This window comes from Accipiter gentilis, chromosome 13 (genome assembly GCF_929443795.1).
Source record: "Accipiter gentilis chromosome 13, bAccGen1.1, whole genome shotgun sequence".
NCBI lineage: Eukaryota > Metazoa > Chordata > Aves > Accipitriformes > Accipitridae > Astur > Astur gentilis.
Window position 1 is genome coordinate 33656204 of NC_064892.1, and position 22848 is coordinate 33679051.

Consider the following 22848-nt stretch of genomic DNA (forward strand, 5'->3'; position numbering starts at 1 on the left):
CTCATTTGGTCTCCTTCAAGTGCACCGCTTTGTTGTTTCTTTCCTCCTGGAAACTAAAGAGTGAATGAAAATCTTGCTATTTGGGATGGCATTAAAAAAAAAAAATAATGGCAAATAAAGACATTTTAATTGCATGGGATTTCTGAATAAGGTTTCAAAGTGGGGGGGGTGGGGGGGGAAAAAATCGCTGTGTGCCTGGTACACAGAGAGCCCTTTCTCTTCCCCTTTGTGGCAGAGGAATCAATGGAATTCATATAAAAGAAGGAGGGGGGTGGGAAGAGAGATAGGAGATGCCTTGCTCGGTACCAGCAGGTCACAAGTCTCATGAGGCTCGAGCAGGGCTTGCAAGGAAGTTGCTGACTGTATCTCCATGTGTACCTTTTTGTTCCTTGCCTTGGATTTGCTGGTCAGTGGCATGCTGCTTTGCCTGGCTCTCCATAGAGCTTGTAGCCTACAGGAATTTGGACAGAGTGGTACAGACATCGCCGACAGAGACTCTGATCACTGACTATCCCTTTAAACGCAGTCTCATGACTTAGTCTTTACTCCACTACCTATTAAAGAAGGAGACAAGACGTACATAGACAGCTTCCATTCAGACACCCAGAAGGACACAGAAAGGCAAGACAATTTAACAGAGCTAACTGTGAGTAAATACTAGCCATTAGAGGTGCTCTCTAGAGCAAAGGGCATGGAGAAAGATTTGTAGGAAATCCTGAAGTGAAAGAAGGTGCAGTATTTTTTAAAATATACTTGCATACGATGTTCAAAAGGCGAAATTCTGTAAAGAAAGCTATTCTGTCATTTTAGCATTATTCCTTTAAATGTGAATCTAAGCGTCTCTTAATATAACGTTGACCAATGCTCAATTTCCCATAAAAATCCAAAGCGGTGACTTTGTGCTGCAAGCACTGGAGCCTTTTGCAAATACGACCTTTTTTCACTAGGATAAATTTCACAGAAGCAATATCGGGGTTGGGGGGGAGAAATTTGAAGCCAGCCTTTTGCCAACTTGGATCTAAAGCCCAGACTGGAACCTCCAGTTAGATACCTGCACCTCACGAGGGGTGGCCTTCCTTCTGGGAGTGCTGGATGTGACCCCCTTTCTGCTGGGGCCAGAACGGAGCTGTGGGTGCTCGGCAGCACGGAGACCGCACTAAGGTGTCCCATCACACGTGCAGGTAGCTGACCTTTTAACCAAGGGGCTCTGCGTCTCCATGCACTGTAATGGCCGACCATCCTATATGGGTACAGCATTCTGGAAAACTCAGTTCTTGTTAGTCAACAGTGTCACCAGCATGTCCCTACACCGGGGGGGGGTGGGTTAGGAAAAGAGCTACTGGATAGACCTGGACAAGTATTTTAACAGTGATCATTACTATTGCAAGTGATACCTTAACACTGATGGAAAGAGAACGTTCCTCTGGCAGCTCAGCCTATTGCTTTTCTAAATAGATCTTTATTATTAATTGCAGGTATGATTATCTGGCAGAGAGTGTTCCCAGCTCGCCTCCATGTTGCCCATTTTCTTCTCTGCGTATATCCTGTCTGCCTGCTGGTTAACCAAAGGAAACTGCATCTCCTATGATGAGCTGAAAGAGCTGAAGACTGAATTTGCCATCAATCTCTACCGGCATGTATCCGAAGCAGAGAACAGAACCAATCTGGTAGTCTCTCCAGCAAGCGTGGCTGTTTCTTTGGAGCTGCTGCAGCTCGGAGCTCAAGGAAATACCTTTACGGAGCTGCAGGATGCCCTAGGATACAACATTCATGGTAATGTACTGCTTAAAAAAAATACTTCTTGTCTTACATTTTGCAATAAATTCACAGCTTTACTAAGGAGACAGCAATTGCACACATCATACTAAACTTCTGTCTTCTGTCTCACTGCAAGATGTAGCTTAGGAGTGTTTTCTCCATCTTTGATAGCCAGGTATCAGCTGGACAAAGGAAACTCAAGGGAGTATTTGATACGCATTATATTCCTCTTTTTTCTTGAGCAGTGCGTACTCTTTTACAGCACTGAAATACAACTACATCTAGAAAAGCTCCTTCCACGAGCAGCAGAATTGTGCCTGGTTTCCCAGAGGTTCATCATTGTGTCCCGGCCTCCTCTGTGTCCTCTGCGAGGAAGTGCCAGGCAGAAGACAGTCATTTTCTCTCCTATCCCACTTACGTTTTCTCTCCTAGCCCATTAACAAATTTTATGAAACCTATAGAAATTGAATTATCTCTAAGATTTTGCACCTTTTTCGAATGTTATTACAACTGGGCAAAAAGATGAAAAGTTATTAGAAGGAGACTGGCAGAGCGATATAGACATTGACAGATGGATGGTGCAATTGCATCTTTCCCTGAAAGCAGGCTAAAATAAAAACTCACTGGGAATCTGGAAGGGATATGGAAAAGGCAGATGTCTTAAAATCTAACATTAAGTCAGCTGAATTTAAGGATGCTGTTTTCGTTTTAGCTCTGGATTATCCTACCATTTCACATCACATGTCAAAAACTATTTTACATTATGGGCACAATGTTTATGAAAAGCAGATGACTGCCTCATCCTCAAAATTTGCAGCTTACATACAAGACTTATGTATAGACATGACACTGCTATTTCTCAGCATAAAATTTACTTTCAGCGTATGAAGACTGAAGACAAAACCTACAGCAATTTCACCGTCCTGCGCCGTAACCTCCCTCAATCCCCATTACCATTCCGTATAGCATTGATAGTCAAACCCAACACAGCAGTAAGAGCCACCTCGGGCTGATACACACAGATACAGCGGCGTGTACTGATGCAAGGACGGCGCACCTAGATCATGAGCAGCCTTGCCTATAAGACTCCTGTTTCTGTAAATTCAGTAGGGTAATTTTAAACAACATTAATTCATACAAGGATTATACATTGCTTGACACTTCTGGTCATTAGGGGCTCAGTTATTAAGAACGAACCTTAAGAATAATATTGCACAGTGAAATTCAGGCACAGCTCTCCACACAAAATCTAACGACGAGAAGTGCAGAGGCTGTTAATAACCTGCCAGCTCTCTTGTGCTGCCTTACTACTTCTCATGTGGCACATCATATCAAGCAGACACTTTATCTCCATTTCAGTTGTCTGTGGCACAAGCCACATGCACTGTGGCTTTCAATAATACTAATGCATGAATGTGAAAATAAAGTAGGATGGAATCTATTGCCATTCGTTATAACAGCACATTTCCAGTGACAGAGAAGGAAACCGCTTCCTCAAATGGTTTAAATCAAATAAATAAATCAAATGCTTAGATCAAATTTCCTATCTGATGAGTAAAACCAAACCAAGTATGTACCCATATCTGGTAAAAATCCTTTATTCCATTAGATGTTTGCATTAATGTTTCTGTTGGTCTGTCTTAAAAAATAATGAAGAATGTGGTTAAAATCTTAGCAGGCTGAAAACAATGAAAACATTGATGGTTCATTCACTATTCATGGAGAATCCGCTCTTACATGCACTTGTAATCTTCTTTTAATGTTTGGAAGATTTGTTCACCTTTATTCTAGTACTAAGAAAAACAATGTATAAAGGGATGTCTCTCTAGACAGCACAGACAAAATGACATGCGTTAAAATGCTTTCTTCTTGCTGTTTTATTTTATCAAGGGTAGAGTATTCTAAAGCAATTTTGAACTGTTTTCCGAGTAAGAATTCAGGACTTTGGTTAGCTAAGCACTTTGTTAGGACCAAAGTTACAAGCTCAGGATACCCCACCTCACATTAACATCTGCTTCCAATTTACTATCTTTGATTTCTTACGTCCTCCAGAGAGCTTGCCAAATGCTCCTGCACTAATGCAAAACACACGAGAAAAGCACTTTACGCCTCGGGCCGTGTGAGTTTTCTTGACATCTGTTCAAGTAGTTCAATATTTTATCCCTTAAAGGGTAATAGATCTAAATGTTAATACAAAACTTCCCACAGGTGATTAGTCTTCCTGCAGGTTACTGAAGGAGCGCTCTTAGGTAAGAAAACACTCACCGGATTCTCAGGTGGTAGAAACCAGCAGACGTGAAACTCCCTTTTCCCCCATCAAGAACCTGAAGCAAGGCAGTAGAAGTCTCCCGACGATCCAGGGACCTGGCTGGCAGCTGGAGGCTCCCGGCGATGCTGCCCCTGACCCGACGCTCAGCCTGGAGCAGGGTGGTCCAGGTGGGATGGATCCTTCCCCGGTTAGCCACCCCAAAACCCCAGGTCCCAGCTGGCAACCCAGCCTGACTTCCATCCAATGCTGCCTGGACCCATGGGCATCTGGAGAAACTGGGTGATGCCTTCCTTTGCCTAAGGTCTCCCTGGAGTCAAAACCAAAATTTCCAGCCAGGGCCATGACGGTGAGCCCAGCCATGCCCATGGGGAGCCGGATAGCTGAGGGCTGCCCGGGGCACCCCGGGGTTTCAGGCCAAGGCAGAGGAGCACCTGAGCCAAGTACGGCACCCTGGAGAAGCGAGGGGTACAATACTGACCCCTCCTGGAGATGGCGGATGGCAATTTATTGCTTAGGTTTCACACAGAAATTGGGACATCTGGTGCCTTTTCCCTGGGGGAAAGCAAAGAGATCCTGGTGGTCCTGCAGAGCCAAGAGACACTGCTGTCCTGCTGAAGAAGAGCAAGCTCCAGACATTTCCCAGTCCTCAGAGGAAGCCTATTTATGGGAGGAAGGAACCTGCTGGAAACATCTTAAAGGCGAGTAACAATCTCAAGAAGATTTTTATTGGCTGGATGTAGTCAAGTCTCCTCCAGAGCACAACAAGGGATATAGGAAACGGGCTGAACCACAAACACACAAAGCTTGAGGAGCTTTGACACAGAGCCCATCAACATCGTTCAGGTTGGGTGCAAGTCCCAGGCCTCAGGAGGTCACCTCGGCATGAACCATCCCATCACAAACCACTACAGTGAGCAAAATAATGACAGCCAGAAACAGCTGCTACATCACCCTTCAGGGGAGCCTACTAGAAACTTTGTGATTTTGAAAACACAAGATCCCCTAAGTTTGCAGGACTCATGTTCCTGTTGGGCCCACACCTCAACCTTGTACCTGCCGCAGAAGCCACCACCATCCTGATCTAGTTGACAACGTCCCTGCTCATTGCAGGAGGGTCGGACTAGATGGCCTTTAAAGGTCCCTTCCAACCCAAACCATTCCTATGAACTACCATGAGCACCCCAGGAACAGGAGCCTAGGGCACTATTCAACTATTTTCATTAGTAGACAATGAACTAGAGAATACATTACTGACTTTTTGAATGGCACCGAGCTCGTAGTTGCTACCAGCATTTTGGAAGATGAGAATAGAGTTCAAAAGGATCCCAGCAAATCAGAGAAATGTGTGAAGTGAATAGGACACAATTCAATAAGGACAAGTGCAAGATTCTACATTTAGAAGGAATAATCAGCCATTCAAATTGGGGAACGATGAGCCAAAGAATAGATTTTTAGGAAAGGATCTGAGGGCTTGTAGGAATTTAAAAAAAAGAATATTGAATGGGAAATATAATTTTACTTCAGAAAATGCAGACGCTGTTGTGGGTTATATAAAGAGGAAAGTTGCTTGTAACACACATGAAGAAACCTATCAGCTCTACCTAGCATTGCCAGGGCTCATCTGTAATACTGGGCCAGTTTGGGGCACCATCCTTGAAGAAACAAAACAACACGAGGGCCAAGGGTAGCAGAGACAGACGTGGGACAGTCAGGGAGATGCCCTTCTGGGGTGGGGGGCATCCATAACGGCAGGAGAAGGAGACAGCGGTAGTGGGGCATCAGCAGCTCAGCCAGTCTCGGCCAGAGGCGCTGGGTCTCACTGACGGGAACCCAGCGACCTCCCAAAAGAAAATAATGTTCCTTATGAACCGCAAGAGCTGTGTTTGGATAGAGGTGTGAGCCTGATGCGAAACTGGCCACTTGACATATCTGCGCTAGAGTGATTTCTACAGCAACACGAAGAGTACTTTCCTGTGCCCAGTGTGTCACCGTCCTTGATGGTAGTGCTTAACAGTAACACCCCATGAAGTCAAGGGTGCTTCAGTTGTTACAGTGGTTTAACTTTCAGAGGACACCGGTGTCAGCACTGGAATTGAGAGCTGCTGAGCCCTGGTGCAAGCTCTGCCGTCCTTAGCCTCAACATGGCAACTGCATTTTCTCCCTCTCTCTCGCCTGGCAGATGAAAGTGTCCAGGATTTCTTGCACACCGTGTACGAAGGAGAGACCAACTCCAGCCAAGGTACAGTGGTTCAGCTGGCATGTTCCTTCTTCGTGGACGCTGGCGTGCAGCTCTCGCCCATCTTCACTGCACGTGCTGTGCGATGGGCAAACAGCAGCCTGCAGCAAAGCAACTTCACTGACCCCAACAGAACCGCGGCCCAAATACAGGAATGGATCACCAGTAACCTTGGAGGTAACGTAACAGCCCGTGAGAGTGACTGCACATGAATAAAATGTAAAATAAGAGTAACGAGAGAACCTGTATTTAACCAAGGATGAAGTTTTTTGCCACACTCTGTGTTATCCAAACCAAGGCTGAGTGCTGCAGCATCTAATTCTTGTGCTGATGCTCGTTTCTAATGTGAGGAAAGAGCTGGAATAGGTCTGAATCTGTGAGTATGAGCTTGCAGTATCAAGCTGGTAACCGCTTGGCCTTGTTCCTCTCATTTTTAAAGTGGCAATCCTTTGCAGTATTTTCAGTTTTAATGAGGAGCAGCCAAATTCCCCATGGACTGAGTTTGCTGTGTTGAACGCTTTCATGCTGCTGCAGGGAACAGGCAGGGCCGTAAGCTCAGTAATCAGACTCTGAGTTTAAAAAGTCAAAATGGGAAATAAAACAAACTTACTTTCCACACAAGCAAGAAAAGTAATGAAATTAAATTCTGTGTTAATGAAAAAATAATTGAAAAACTAAGTCCTTAGAAGCAGCAGACCAAATCAATCCCCAATTTGCCCCATTGACTCCAGTTACATGAGTGTTAATTTGGCCATCAGCATGTAAAGTGACATTAAACACACACATTAAAGCTGCCATCAAAAAAATAATTTCTATCCTTCTCAAATGAACTGTAATAAGTGATCCATGATAGAAAAGTATTGCTCTAGAAGGAGGAACTAAAGTGGGAGTTCACACTGTGGTACACATACGAGTATTGAGGAATTAAAAGTGGATCACACTTTCAAAAATCTTTGAGATACTCAAAGCAGGATCAGTCGAACTGCCAGTTGAATAAGAGAGAGGGAGAATTAGGATATAAGCTACATTTGGCTTTGGTACTTCATAAAGCAATCTGTAAGCACGAATCCATTTCATGAGGGATTTCTGGCACCAAAGATGTGTGGGCACACTTAGGCTACAAGCCCAGTTAGGGCCAGGGCACGGCGCTGAGCACCGGGCTGCTGTCCTTGACGCGGTCCTGCGCGTAGCACAGCCCTGGCATGACTTTAGCCCTTGGCATGGACTCACTGGAGCTTGGTTCGGGGGACAGCATGGACCAACAGGCAACCCCAACGAGGTCCGCGTGCTGGCGGGGAGGGGGGGAAGGCAGAGGGTTTGGCAGTGCCTTGTGACCTCTCCTTCTTGCCCTTAGGGATGGAGAGCGGTCCCAACGCGCTTTATTTACTCACAGAGACCTGGGCTTTAGGGCTGGGCGAGTAGGACGGCGTGTGTCCCCCTCCCCGCCTCTTTTCCCTGCAGATGGGGACGTGCATGGCATGCCGCTGGAGAGCGCCGGGTCACCGCTCAGCCAGGTTGCCCTGGTAAGCACCATGTACTTCAAAAGCACGTGGCAAAAGAAGTTTTCCTTTATGGATACGCAGATGTTGCCTTTTACCACGGCGGAGGGCTCAACCCTGAAAGTGCCCACGATGCATCACACAGCCGAAGTTAACTACGGTAACTGTCCTTGATCCAGATTTGCTCTTCTGTACAACATGGAACAGGTTTACTTATTTAATTTCCACAGCTACCACACTAAGATGTGTTATTTTCCCAGCCTGGAGAAGTCTCAGAAGAAATCCCATCAAACAAAGAGACCACCTGGGTGACTGAAATGACTCCTTATAATCCCAGGCAATTCTGAAACAGATCCTGGGTTCAAAATGGGTCCTAAAATACCTACTGTCCATGACCCATCCCTCACAGACCAACACCTCCCAGCACTCCATAATGAACTTGTTAGCTATAGCAAACAACCAAAAGGCACTGAGATAACGTGCCGGAGGAAGGGAACAGGAGAGACTGGAGGTACCTTGGTATACAAAGTCCTTTGCAATAGCAGGGAGCTTGTTAAATAAAGCTGCCTAGGAAGGGAGAACCCTGGGAAGCACATCTGATCCCATGACAGAGGAGCAGTTAAGACTAAAACAAGACCCAGCTCCTACCAATTTGATTTGTGGGGTGGGTAAGAAATTTCTGTGCCCTTCAGCCCGATCACTGTCCCTTGAGCGTGTGAGCACCAGATAGAAGATAAGGTCACCAGGAGCACAAGCACTGCAGCCCCATCCCTCCTGTCTCTGGTCACAGCCTTTCTCCAAGGCTTTAGGCTAAAACTGCAAGTCTTCAGGGCCAAATTCTGCAACAAAGGGGAGAAAAATTTTTATGGCACTTGTACCCAATCAGCAGATGCTCTCAGCATGGGCTTAAAACAGTATAAATACAGATCAAACATTTATTTGTATACTATACGAATATAGTGTATGCTCCTTTCAAAGGCCTGGAGTATGTGGGTTACCGACAGAAGAACTCATGCTGTAGGCTTAATTTTCTACCACCAGAAATTCTTCCATTTAGCTCTACAGTCTCTTTCAAAACATAAAAAGCTCCTTTCCATTCTACCCTAAATTTCAGAACTGCACTTGGGTAAAAACCTTCCTAATACCAAGTCTAAATTTTTTCAGGACCAATTTATATCTCTTAGCATCGTGCCAGCTTTATCCTTTAAGTTAAATAGTTTCTCTTCAGCTTTTATATTTACTCCCAAATGTATTTGCCAGTCACCAAGTTGCCTCTCAATTTCCTGGTAGCTAAGCTGAAGATGCCAGGCTCTTCTAATCTATTAAAAAACCAGCTACTCCAATTCTCTACTAGTCCTTTTCTGCACTTTACCAATTTAAATTAATCTTCCTTGAAAATAAGTGACCAGGAACGTACATAATACTTTTAATGAGGTCATACCCATGCTCAATAAAATGCTCTTAGTATTTCTATGACTTGCTGAAAATACCTTGCGTAGTGCGCTGCAGAATGAGCTCAGGGTGGATACTCAAGGTTGACTCCACCTGGATCTTTTTTCTTTCTCCATTTTTTCCAGCTGATGAGTCCTAGGTATGTCAAGGGGAGGGAAACCTCCACAGGTACAAACTTTTTTTGTGGTTTTGGACCATCATTTGATTTCCACCACTCCGGTCATCACGGTAACCTCACTGTTTGTCTTTGATGAGTCTTGAGTGTTGGCAATACTTTGGAAAGCCACTGGTAACCTCTTCGGAACCTGGGAGCCAGACCTTTAACTTGGCTCATTGTCATCTCCCCTTCAAGTGGCTGCTTGCTGCCTTTCATTTCTTGCTCTAATTGCCACCACTTCTACCTGTAAAGAGTGCCATAGTGAAATGATGTTTTATCTAAAACTAGATGGTGGGATCTATGCCTTTTTATCAAGTTAGTTATCAAGTCAAAAAAAGCTTATAGATTTGTTTGCTAGGGTCTACCTGATGTTGCAATTTATCTCCCTTTCTATTTCCCACTTGATTGTTCTTTTCTCCAGGGTATGTTCTAAAACATCCCAAACAAAGACCTAAAAGTTCCCAGATCATTTTCTTTTTCTTTACAAATATACTCCTGTTTTCCAGTCATGGCAGAGAACGGAACCTATAGGTCTACTAAAAATCATTGCTGACACATTTGCAATTTCATATCCAAGTTCTTTTCATGTTCTGGGGTGGTGATCATCCAAGGATTATTATTTTTCTCTCTCAAGTAGTTTAAACTTTGTTTCTGTCTCTGGTGTTGTAGTACCTCCTGTTCTTTCCTCATTTCCTTTAGAAACCTCACCATTATGCTTTGCTACCTCATCAGATTATTTCTTTCCCATCAGTTCCAGCAAATACTTGGGATGAAATGAGAGGTCTAAGATGACTGAAGGCAGGGGCTGCCAGTGCTTATACAAGCAGAGATCTTGGGTAGAGAGCAGTGACCAGGAATTCAGCAGCTGAGCTGAAGACTGACCACAGATTTGCTCCTAAGCCCTTGCAAACTTAATGTGAAATCGTTAGTTGTGCTTGCCTGACCACTTGCCTAAACACAAGAACTCTATCCTATTATCCTTAATTAAATATTAATTACTTAATATTTAAATATTAAGTGGAAATACTTAATTATATTAATATTTGCACAGAAAAAGGAAGTTAACCAAAAACACTGGAATTACCTTCTCATCCAGTCTGAAACGTGTGAGCCCTCTGCAGCTGGTGAGACTTTTGAGGAAAGTTGAAATGAGAGGGATCGTTTAAAATTTGCTGATTGTCAGATTTGACAGGGTCAATTCAGTCTTTGTCACTGGAAATGCTAGAAACATCTCTAACAAATCAGTTTGAAATTAATACAGAAGGCAGGTTTACTACAGCAAAAGAGAGGCATGAGATAACTTTCCTTCATTATCAAATTATAGCAGCTGTCTACCACCAGGATAAAAACACAGAGTGAGAAAGATTAGCTGTGGCCTGTTATCGATCTCAGCATTTACAACAGTGTTTATCCTTTTAACATGGCCACACAGAACAAATCAGCCTGGGGACAATTAACACTGCTCCAAGAAAATGTCAACATCACTATTTACACAAGCCTTATAAACACTGCAGCTATTTTACATATTCATTTTTTCAAGCAATTTGTTAACTATATTTGAATACTGATTTAGCATATATATAATTCTTATGGGGTGCTCAAAAGCAGTTCCAGTTAGGAAGGCTAAACGTTCTGACTCAACAATCTCAAGTCTTTGATTTTCTTTCTAATTAACAAATAAGATCTGTATAACCTTTGTGCACAAGGTGCTGACTTCAAAGTATCAGCACGCCCACTCACGTCCAGTGTGCTACAAACGTAAATCTTCCCTGCTTGCCTGTTACAAATCAGAAGATCTTTTTTTGGCAAAGCGATCCATGTGCTGGGAGGTGGTTTTAACAGCGCAGTTCCCACTCCATGTTGCATGGCGGGAGGGCTAATCGAAGAGCCTAAAATTTAATCTAGCAGAATAATCAACACTTAATGATTCCTATTTAATCCAGATCTGCAAAACAAACACGTTGTACACTAAACATTTGAGAAGTCCTATAGCTACTTATTTACTGGCAAATATTTAAGTATTATGAACACGAGCTATCTATAGTCTGTTATTTATAATCACTGACTCAAAAAGTGTATCTACAAGATACAACTACTTCAGGTGGGTGAAGAGGGAGTCAATTAATATTTTGGATGGCCTGCGGCAATGGCAATGGTAAGTCATTTGCTTGCAACTTGTGTTGTAACTCCTGGCCTGCTATCTATTGCTGAGTCTTTCTGAAATGCTATTCATTGGATTAGCAAATGAAAAAATCAGAAAGTAAAATTGTGATAATTGAATCTGTTCTAAGGTATAACAGAATCCATCAGAAATACCCTGGACTAATTGTTCACTGACATACGGAATTAAAATGGTACTTTAAAATGGCTGTTACAAATTGTTACATAGCTAATTACAAGTTCAGAAGCCCACCAGCTCTTACTTTTGAACCAGTTTTTATAACCTTCAACTGATTTTGATATGGTTTAGGCCTGTATTTTCAAAAATAAGAAATTTGGTGCATAAATAAGCATAAGCCTAACTACTTCATTGTTTAATGTAGCCATTTGTTTCTTGAAATAAGGTTAAACCTGATTTTTAAAGGTAGTAAAGATGGAAACATGAAGCAAAGTAGGTTTCAGTTAATTCACTAGGACACTCCTCATTTTGTTTTTGTAATTTCTTCCAGTAGTGAATTTTTAGTGAAAGATATTACATGGAAATCACAGAGAAAACAGTAAGCTTATTCAAAGAACAAGCACTGCAGGAACAGTCACCATAAAGTTACTGTCATTGCCTCGGTAATGTTTTTAAACTCTGAGCAAGGAGGACAGCTACTACATGCTCAGTTGAGACAGTGCTTCAGGTACTATTACGGTCATCGGCATTGTCCTGCCAAGATGTATACAGATATTTATGCGTGTGTTTGCTTGTTTATTTTGACACAATCGGCTCTCTTCAGATGAGCTACTGTCGTGCTTTAAGAGCAGCCTGAGCTGGCTGCAAGAGCCCATGCCTTAGAGACAAGCCCTTCTATCCATCCCTGGCGTTCTGGACCGCCTGCTGACCCAGGCTTGTGTTCTGGGTTTGGGGTTTTTTTTTTTCCCCGCTCAAATGACGAAATAAGATCTGTATCTGCCCACCCACAGGCCAGTTCCAGACTGCAGCTCTGGAGGGTTTCAGCGTGGTCGAGTTACCTTACCTGGGGGAGAAACTCAGCATGTTCCTAGTGCTTCCCAGCCACAAAAGAACAGCTTTGTCCCAGATTGAGTCTCACCTTTCTGCCAAAACCATAACCCTCTGGGCCAACGGCTTAAAGAGAACAAAGATGGACATTTTTCTACCTAGGTAAGCAATGTTAGTGCTCCAAGATGGATTCACCACTTAGTGGTCAGAATTGTGTGTGATAGCAGTGACACAAGCAATGTGTGAGGCAAAAATCAAGTGAGATGTTTTTGGTTTTGTTATTCATCACATGATCAGAAAAGCTCTAACCCTTTCTTAAGCCATGAAGAGGTGAGCTGGGAATGCCAAAACTTTCTGGTATGCTCTGTGCCGTTTAAAAAAAAAAAAAAAAAAGAAAAGAAAAGTATTTCAGTTGGTCCTACAGCTTTTCCTTCAAGTTTGTTTGGGGTATAACAATCCTTTACAGGATCTAAAAGCGAAAAATGTTCCTGCCCCTTTCCCACACTCCATTTTTCTCTTTGCTTAAGGAAGAATAAATATACAGCCTTTATAAAAAACACAATAGCTTCTTTTTACACCTTGTTAGTGTACTACAGAAGTATTCTACAAAGAACTTGGGGCCTCCTACCAGTCACACCCATCTTTCTGTGCACAACGCAAGTTTCAGCAATCCGTTTTCCACATTAGTCATTCGCTGTTGCTAGCAAATGCACATATCCTGGAGATATTTTCTATCATCCATTCAAATGAAATTGCATAGCAGGAGGAATCAGGTGCAGGAGGGCCTTTTGTGGCTGTACCTATTGTATGGATCAGCATGGAAGGGCTTCATTATGCAACTCTTACAAGGCATTCCTCACGTTAATGAAGCGCTGAAAAACAATTTGTACATTAATATTCCTTTTCTCCAAGCTAATCTTTGACAAATGTTTCAAAGACCCCTTGGCTACAGCCAAAAAGATTGTTTAAAAGAGGACACTTGGGGAAATGCAGAGTTCACGTGTCAAGAAGAGTGAGAGGCAGTCTGATTGCAATAGCTTGAGGTGAGAGATTCCTTCTGTTAATGTCTTCAGGTGAAGATGAGTTGCTTTTCTGCAAAGTACACTTAATCAGATGGAACGCACTGGGCTCACACAGAAATAGATGGATGAAATGCAAAGGCTTGAAATAAATTGCATCTGTTCCGCCTTTTAACTCTATGAAACTACAAAACCCGCATTTAAATAAAATCTATCATATTAATTTCAGGTTCAGTATTCAAAGCCTTTTTGACCTAAAGACAGTTTTTTCTGCCTTGGGAATTAGAGATGCATTTGATCCCATCACTGCTAATTTTAAAGGCATTTCAGGTAAGAGGCTTGACAGAATAAAAAACGATCACTGACCCAATAGTTGTAGACTCTTACATTTGAATCATTCAGTAGACCTGGGTCTTCTGAACTCGTTGTAATTCTTCCTCTGTGAAAATCTAAAACACAATTCACACTTAACTGTTCTACTTTATTATTGGCAATTATATTTTGAGCTGTTGTTTCGTAGGAAAGAGGAATCTGAAAGGAACAGGGGTGGTTTTGGTCTTGCTGCGGTTTTTTCCTCCTTTTTCTCCTTTCTTGAAGATTAAAATTGTCAAGACAGTATAGGCCTGGAAAATGGTTATTTATTCAGAAATTTAGGATGCTTTAGTACAACTTGCATTCCTATTTGTGTTTTTAAATAGTTGTTTAACAGGTAGGGATGCTGATCCAACAAGTCTGTGTTCCAGCTCCTGACATGGCAAACAACATTGGCATATGCCCATGCTATGCTGTCTTGCTAATCCAGTGACCAGTGGACTAAATTACACTTTCTCTTTGCTAAAATACTAGTGTTATGATTGTAAACTGTCTTGATTTTGGAAGTCTGAAATTATTCCACACCTTGGAAAATTTTTATCCCTATTTAATATTAAACAGAAAAAGAATCCAAATTATATATTTTCTTTTTCTTTTGACTACTTTCAGCAACACAAATTATTTCAACATAGTTATTTCTGCTCATAGCAAAGACTCAGAGTGGCAGCTGCCTGGAGAGATGCAGAGTTCATGCAATTCTTGTATGTGTTAGCGAATAAATGAAATTCCTCCAATTCAGACAAACCTACTTTTACAGAAGGGTTGCTTTCCTGGGATGAACCTCAGAAGGCATGTTACTTATGTTTTTTTCTAATGCTGCTTTTAAAATTGAACATAGCATTGTTTTGTTGCAGTATATATCTAAATTGCAAAGAGATGCACATTAAAATAATTTGTTACGGCACACTTTTTTGTTAAAGCCTCCTGCAAACAAATGTTAATGTACTGATAAAGTGCACAAGGATGTATTTTATAAAGTTAATGTCTAGTTAAATAAGATAAATAATTTGAGAAAATGAACGTCATCATAAAAAAACCTCATTTAGCAGCTTCTTTCCTATGTACACAACTCAGTGGCTTTTGTCATACAGGGTAAGGCTTACAGAAGTATTTGATCCTGCCCGTGACGGGGTTAGGGATTAAAGGATATGTTGAGGCCCTTCTCAGTTCTACTCTTACATTACTCAGTTACGTATCGTAATAGTAGGGTTATAGCTACAGTGGTCTACAAGTTCCATGAGGCAGTTTATAAGGAAGGTTTCTCTCTTATTTAACCAATAGACACAGTTGGAAAAAGAACAGGTAAGTTTTCAGTTCCTCTTCCATATGAAGCAGAAGCCGTAATCTTCAGAATAATTACTCTCAGATCACATTTAGCAAACAAACATGTTACTTCATTTCAGACCTGGAATAGCTTCTTTATAGCTGAAGGCTTCTATTCTTTTTCCTCCAAAATAAGTTAGATTTATCTAATTAAAAAAAATCTGCCTTTCCTCAGTTTTGTCTTGTTTCCATCCCAGATTTTTGACCATACAAAATTCAGACAGAAACAGGTAAAAAGCTCTTTTAGTACTTCCTTGTTTTCACCTGTATGTCAGACTTGATCCTCAGATTCAGACACAAAAGAAAAAAACCTCTCAACCTCCCCCACTTTCCGCCCTCCGCAGTCAGCTGAGGAGAAGCAGACTTGTAACACTCACCTTGTTATCTTTCTGAAATTAATTTTTTCCAAGCTCCCTTTTATGTCACAGTCCCGTTGTTCCTTCCTGAAAAGCGTTTTTTCTGCAATTTCCCTTCCAATGGTTCCTCAATTCATTCCTTGTCCCCACGGTGTGAATTAGTTTGGAGTCTCACCATGTAACCTTGCTTTCCACCACAACCTGGAAGCCTCTCAACCTAGTAATTCCCATTCAGCATTCAGTCCACTGTTGTCCATGTTGTGGGGAAAAAAGTCATAGAGATGAAAGAGTAGGTAAACATGGGTAGAAACGAGGGAGAAGAGGGTATTCGCAATTCCTGCTCATGCTCTCAAGGGACCTCTTTCCCTCCATCAGCAATACAGAGATCCAAGACACAATGTCTTCCCTAAAGCAACGAAACATTGCCTTTCTCATGCGTTATCTCACTCTAAAGATGTTCCTATATTGTGTCAAAGCAATGCTCTTCCATAGCCTGAACCCAGCTCCCACCACTGGACGCCACTGGAAATGGGCCAGACTGCAGCTAGCTCCATCAGCAGAAACCGGAGGACACCCCACAGCTCTTCCAGATTTACACCGATGCGCACACACAGTCAAAATCTCGTCATTCCCCTTCCCCCAAACTAGAAAGCAGATCTGAACGATGAGTAGTCACTAGCAGAAATGCCCTTAAGCAGAACACCCCAACTTTGCAACAGTAGTGATTCTTTCCTAAGAACTTCACTGCCTGTCTGAAAGCAGGATCCACGTTTCACATGAAAGTCGAGGCACTTGGACCAACAAGCAAAAGGACATGTTTAGGGAGAGAAGTTCAATACACACGAGTGTTTTAGCTTATTCTCCAAGTTCACACTGTTCCAAAACCAAAGTAGTCATACTATCTCAGCTACATGCTGAGCTAAAAAGTCTGTAACATTAAGCTAGCTTAGACACCCAGGCTGTCCACACTCACCCGTATTAGGCACATGTACAAAAAATCAGGAGTCACGTCAAAATTAGAACTGAGGATCTTCTAATGCAGAAGCCAGGTACAGAAAAAGCAACTGAAAGGCAGGTTTATACTGTGCTGTCTTTCTGAACGTGATGCGCTGAAGGAACCAATGAAAGGAATTTCTGACTGAAGAAAAGCTAATAATATGACACGTGATGTATTCAGCATCAGTTCACATGTAGTGAGGTAGAGCGCAATGTACTTCATGTTACTGCAGTGAATTCCTTGAAAGCTGAACGTTGTTTAAAATTATATTCCTTCCACTAAGCATTATTTTGTAAGCAGTGCTATCTTCAGAATATTTTAGAAATTTTTGCTTCATTTTTTAAAAATGGAATAGAGCAGAGGCCAGGCATACAGCACTATTTGTCCAGCAACATCAGGTAATGATGCACTTACTGCTGCTCCACCTAAATGCCAAGGGACTGGAATCCCTTGGCCCAGCCAGCATTTAGCGCAGTTTGGTTTTAGTGATTGAATTAGTTGCCCAGCTGAAACATCTAACAGTTATGTTCTGCAGAAAAAAAAAGGTAAAAGCATTCTGAATTTAAAACAAACAAAGCAAAAACCTGTTCACAATGAAATTCAGAAAATAACTACCAATATTAATTTCTGGGGTTTTGCAGGACAAGATAGTCTTTATATTTCAGAAGCTATTCACAAAGCAGAGATTGAAGTAACAGAAGATGGTACGAAGGCATCAGGAGCTACAGGTAAATCAAATATACAGACTTTACTTCTCACTTCTGGAGCTTATCACTACAGAAACAACTACTAGCCTTTGGGGGGGGGGGGGGCGGGGAGAAAAAGCATGGTAGCATTTAAATGTATGCCTAACCTAAATTTAAACTTTTGTACTTAACACGCTTTCATTTTGCCTTTGTAATTGTTCGTAAGAACTCTTTAATTTTTGATCTCCAGCTGATATATAAAGGTGCAAGTGAAAACCAGCTTTACCAGCTCAGGGAAAGTCCAGTTTGAGAAAATAAACCACTTATTTTTCTGTTGGCTAAATCTGTTTGCTCAGATCATAAAAGCAAAGAATGAAAAACAGTTACTAAGATTTTATCTATAGCTCCGGAACTGTTACAGGGCTTGTTTTTTGAAGATGATCTCTTTGGTAGTATTGAAGGTAATGATGGGAAACTTTCGTCTTCATGAAGATGAAGGCAGGCTTGTTTCTTACATACTTGAAACGTGACCTTCATGTGCAGTAGCTTCTGCTAACAGATCATTTCCACGTGAGCAGCCCCACGTGGCTGAGTGAGAAGACTCAGAGTAAAACCTCGGCTAAGGACTAGAGTCAATAAATGACCTTCATAAGCTAAATGACATCTCAATATGAATCCTCCATCATGATTTACATAAAACAGGGGAACTAAAATTACTGAGCTGGGCAATCCCCCCTTTTTTTTTTTTGGTCACATGAGCCTTATCAAAGAAGGCCCCTGTTTTTTTGTTTCCCTTTTGGAAGCCTCAGGAGATCCTACAAGTCAGCATGAAAAGCAGCCCTAGACCCTGGCGTGGATTACATAGGCATTACTGCCACTTGCTTCCTCCTCTTGGGAGGCTGAACGTGTCCTCAAGCTGTTCAAACATCAGCACGGCAGAAGGGCGATCCTTACTCACACCTTACCTTTCTGCTTCCCTGGGCTGTGCCCACTACAGATGTGTTCCACCTGCACATCGCAAACGCTGGTGGTCCTCGACTGCAGGTCATGGCAAGACCTGGGTCTCTCCCATTTCTCCTCACTGGCCTCCTCGCTTTCAGGAGCTGCCCCGGGAGGTACACCTCCCCTCACCGCAGACACCCCACGGTCACAATGCCGAAAGGAACCTGAGGACACTTCATTTGGTATAGGATTCCTCTAGCAACAACTTTGAATAAGACACATGCTGTACATGTGTGCTGTACATATTTGATGTAATGAAGCTAACCTTTCTGCAGAGCTGTACAGTTTTAAATTTTAGGACAATTTTCATCTCTACCGGGGAATTAATATTTTTAGTAATTTTTATGTTAATTCCCAGAAAAGAAAAGCTTTTACGTGGCTTCAATTACATACCAAACTCTAAGGGTAATAGCAATCAGACATCAGACCTTTATCCCATTGAAACCAATGCCAAAACTTTCCTTAACTCCAGCCAGACCAAGCTAAGAAGCCGATTTAAAAAGGTATAACTATGTTTACTGTTTACTTTAAACACTCTGGAACTAGTCGCATGGTGGCTTGAAAGCTAAAATAGGCAACTTTTTTAGGAGCACTGAAATAGTGCCACTCAAACTAGTTTTACTGAGTCTTACTTGAATTTTCAATTTAATTCCATGTTTTAAATAGTCATTAAAAAATAATCCAAATCTGGGGTTTTTAGCATTAGGGTTTTTTTGACAACATATTCTTAATAATATGTAGCTACAAGGGAGAATTTATTTAAACAAGATGTATTTTAATAATAGCTGAGCCATCATAATTCTTAAGGACTCTTGGTTTCATCTAATAGTTAACCCACAACCAGAGAGAGGAAAGACAGTCATAAAATGTGATCAAGGATACTTAGGTTTTGTTGAGAGCTCTGACAGAGAAATTCCAGGATGACACAGGTATTTCTCTGCTGTTTGTTTCCCATTTAGAAAAGGGACTACATTTGTGCCTTGCTTATCTTTTTTACCAGAACAGTATAGCTAGGAATTGGCTAACAGGTTAGGCAATAGCATTGTATGACTTCAGCAGGGTTAGCGCTGCAATAACAACAAAAATTACATCACCTTTGAAATCCAAAGCCAGACAGAGTCACTTCAGCAATGAAATACACACGAATCACCTGCAGGTAGTCTCACAACACTTGACTTGTTCATTCATCCAGACTGATTTCGCTGTTGAATAAAACTGTTGGTTTATTCTGAAAGCAGAGGAGGAACTCAAAACTTGGCATACTCAAACAACAGAGCTCGAGGGCACTGTGCAGAAGGGGGGAAGAAAACGGACACATTTTACTAATGTTTTCTTTGTTGCATTACAGCAATGGTGTTACTAAAAAGATCTCGAACGCCTATTTTCAAAGCAGACAGACCTTTCACATTTTTCCTGAGACAAGCTAATACAGGTATGCATGCTCTGTGTTTCAGTAGCTGAATCCTTCACAAGTAGCACTGAGATCAGTAACAAGGTCTTTGTAAATAGCATGCCATTCTTCAGTTCAGGAAACTTCAACAACCGTGGAAACAGTGGGTTTAGGGTTTTTAAATCATAAAGAATACAGTTTAATTTTTTTAAAAAGAATGCATGATAGTAATAGAAGTCAGGGAAGCCAGATTAGCCTCTTCTACATATATGCAGTATGTGCTCAAAAAGATTTCTACCATAATCATAGGCACTAGAAAGGTCCTACAGATCTTAAATGCTCCAGGATTAGGGACCAACCTCCACAGGGTAATTCAAATTACAAATGGGCTGGATCAGCTGGATTAATACTTGAAGTTAAAATAGAAGTCTGTCCCTATAAATGAAACTTACTCATGCCTACACAGATGGCACACAGCAACCTGTAGGCACCAGGACCTGAAACTCCCTGTATTAATTCCTACCTCAGAAGTTTCTAGGGAGATAGCTCAGAAATTCTGAAGACCAACAATCTTTTGCCCAGCTACAGCTCAGGATATGCAGAAGCAAATTTCTCCTCCCTCGTATCTTGAATAGCAACACCTTCAAGGAGGTAGTTTTACACATCTGGACCTTTCACGACTTCATATCCTTACAAGACATTCACGTTATCAAAAGCCATGGATATTCGCTGTATGTAATCAGGTAACTTAGCTCTGCAAAAAGCTTAACTTGTTATCTTCACTCTTGCAAGGAGCTGTCAAAAAATACAGGTTTCTTTTGCAACTGAAAACTTTTTTCTTGCTAAGAAGCTCCTCCAGCCCCCAAAACAAAACTGCAGAGCACATCTGGAAGAGTGAAGCATCACGGTGCTCTTTTGGCTTCAGTATTAGACTATGTCTCATTTCAGATGTCCAATCATCTAAGTTACTCCAGAATCTCTGCCAAAGGAAAACACCATTTAGCTCGTTGGCAATAATAAAGAACAATTGCATTATGAACCATTTAGCAGGTGTTTGCTCCCCCAAAGCACCAGGCCATCTCCAACAACTCTTACCCTTCTTAGCAGTGCAGTAAACTTGCACCTTAAGTATTCCTAAAAATCCTTCAAACCACCAAGTTTCTCTCTCATGTCCATTCAGATTTCCAGGGAACATATAGCCATTTATAGGGTTCAGTAAAACACTGGAGCCTGGCAAGAAGACCAAAGAGAATAATTTTCCTTATCTGCTTCCAAGCAACACACACCTTTCTCTCAGTCAGTGAATACCGGTGTAGGTAACGTTCTGCTTTAAAAACCTGTACCTTAAACTTTGACCAAATGCAAACACATCTTTTAAAGAGAAAAGCACTACCTTGGTGGGGGTTTTATTTTAAATATGCTTTGGCAATCATTACCATTCAATGAATAAAAGTATTTTTACTTGGCAAATACAGAATTTAAAAAAAAAAAGTCACTGAAAGCTGATCTATGAAACCTGAGCCACAGATGCTTCAGGATTAAGAACAAACTGATTTCGGTGAATAAAATTGCGCAGTTTATAGTATATATATAAATTATATAAATAGGAAGGAAATCAGATTGTAAACCAGGATTTTTATGTGAAGCATAAAAAAATATATACCTTCCAATCAACTCAAAATCAGAAATAGATTTCTGTAATTTAAGCTTTTTAATGCAAAAAGTGAAAACTGTGAAAACATTGAGTCATTTTGTTTGTTTAGACTTGGTGACTGAAGTTGTTCACATATGAACAGGGGAAAGGGTAAACAAGATCTGCTTTTAATACATTTTATTAACCTAGAGGTACTTAAAAGTTACTATCCCCATAAAGATCACAATGAGTCTTTATGTAGATCAAAAGTCTTCATTGCATCAGTCTCCTAGTAATAGCAAAAATATATTTTCCAAGACTTAAAATAGCATAGATCTGCCTGAAATAATTGAAAAATTTGGGGTTTCTTTAATCTGAATTCAGGTTTGAATGCATTCCTTTTGAAGGACAGGCAAGGTAACAGCAATGCAAACTGAACCACAGATTTGATTAATCTGAGGCAGTGATTTCATTCAAGGGGTTGCAATAATCTCTTCTGTAACAACAACATCAAGACAAAGGAATGAATTTAGGCTGTTTGCTCAGTTCAAAAGTGGTTCTTTAGCCAATGGTCTGGATAAGTTCCAGGTTTTGGAAAATTTCTGGTTTGGGCTACCAACTATTTGGAAAGGCCTTTTTATTTTTAATACAGAAATGTTCAAGTTATTCTAAGGCAAGCATGCAATTGCAGTCCATTTTTCCATACCAGCAATGAATAATCACAAATCTGCTAGTTCTGTGCTTAATTTATGTATGTAAACGGTACTACACTTTGAAAATATCATCCCAAACTGAAATAATGTTAATATCATTTTCATTTACAGGTTCAGTATTCTTTATAGGAAGAGTTACAAATCCTTCGTAATAAACACTAGACAAATATGCTGTCTTCTATGCCTCCTATGGTGAGCTTTCCTTCAATGAAATTAAAGGCTATATTATATCTATTTATTAAAAACACTGGTTTAAACAACATCACTTTTGCAGGAATAAAAGTGAGCAAGCCCTCCACTACCTTATTACTTTGTACATGCTGTTGGAAACTTACAGCTGGCTAGGAATCATTAGCAGCACAACTAGAGCAAAGAAAGTGAGCATATAAACATTTGAGGAAATACTGAACAGATTTTGCCACCTAAATGTTTAATAATATGGGCCAACAGCTTCTGCTTAACTTCATCATGGCTAAAGTCAGCTTGATGGTTGCAGAGTATGTAGGTCATCTGAAAGAAAGCATCCCACAAGAAAGCTTTGTGATACATGTTATTTTTCACGCACAACTTTATTTCCCTGTCCTGAAGTCAAAAACTTAAGAACAAAATTGAGATTCAGCCTGGTCCCAGACTTAGATATAATCCAGCTGAGATAGTAAGGTAACAAGCAAACAGCAAAATGCTGTCAAATGGAAATCAAGTTGAGAGGCTGTTTCAAAACTGACAGAACAGGTAGGAAGCAGAAATACCCACTCAATCAGTGGCCAAACAAATATTATTGCCAAAAAAGGTAGTAGTACTACCTTTACTACCTTTTATT

The 22848-nt window shown here is 41.2% G+C and overlaps 1 protein-coding gene across 1 annotated transcript; it reads left to right on the forward strand.

Annotated features, from left to right (window-relative positions):
- The first annotated feature begins 1514 nt into the window (after positions 1-1514).
- SERPINE3 (serpin family E member 3) lies at positions 1515-22315 on the forward strand. Its single transcript, XM_049815652.1, has 8 exons — positions 1515-1773; positions 6207-6440; positions 7725-7922; positions 12501-12699; positions 13786-13886; positions 17246-17332; positions 19641-19724; positions 22140-22315. The coding sequence occupies exons 1-8, from the start codon at positions 1515-1517 to the stop codon at positions 22178-22180; spliced, it is 1203 nt and encodes a 400-aa protein (XP_049671609.1). The 3' UTR covers positions 22181-22315.
- The last annotated feature ends 533 nt before the right edge of the window (positions 22316-22848 follow it).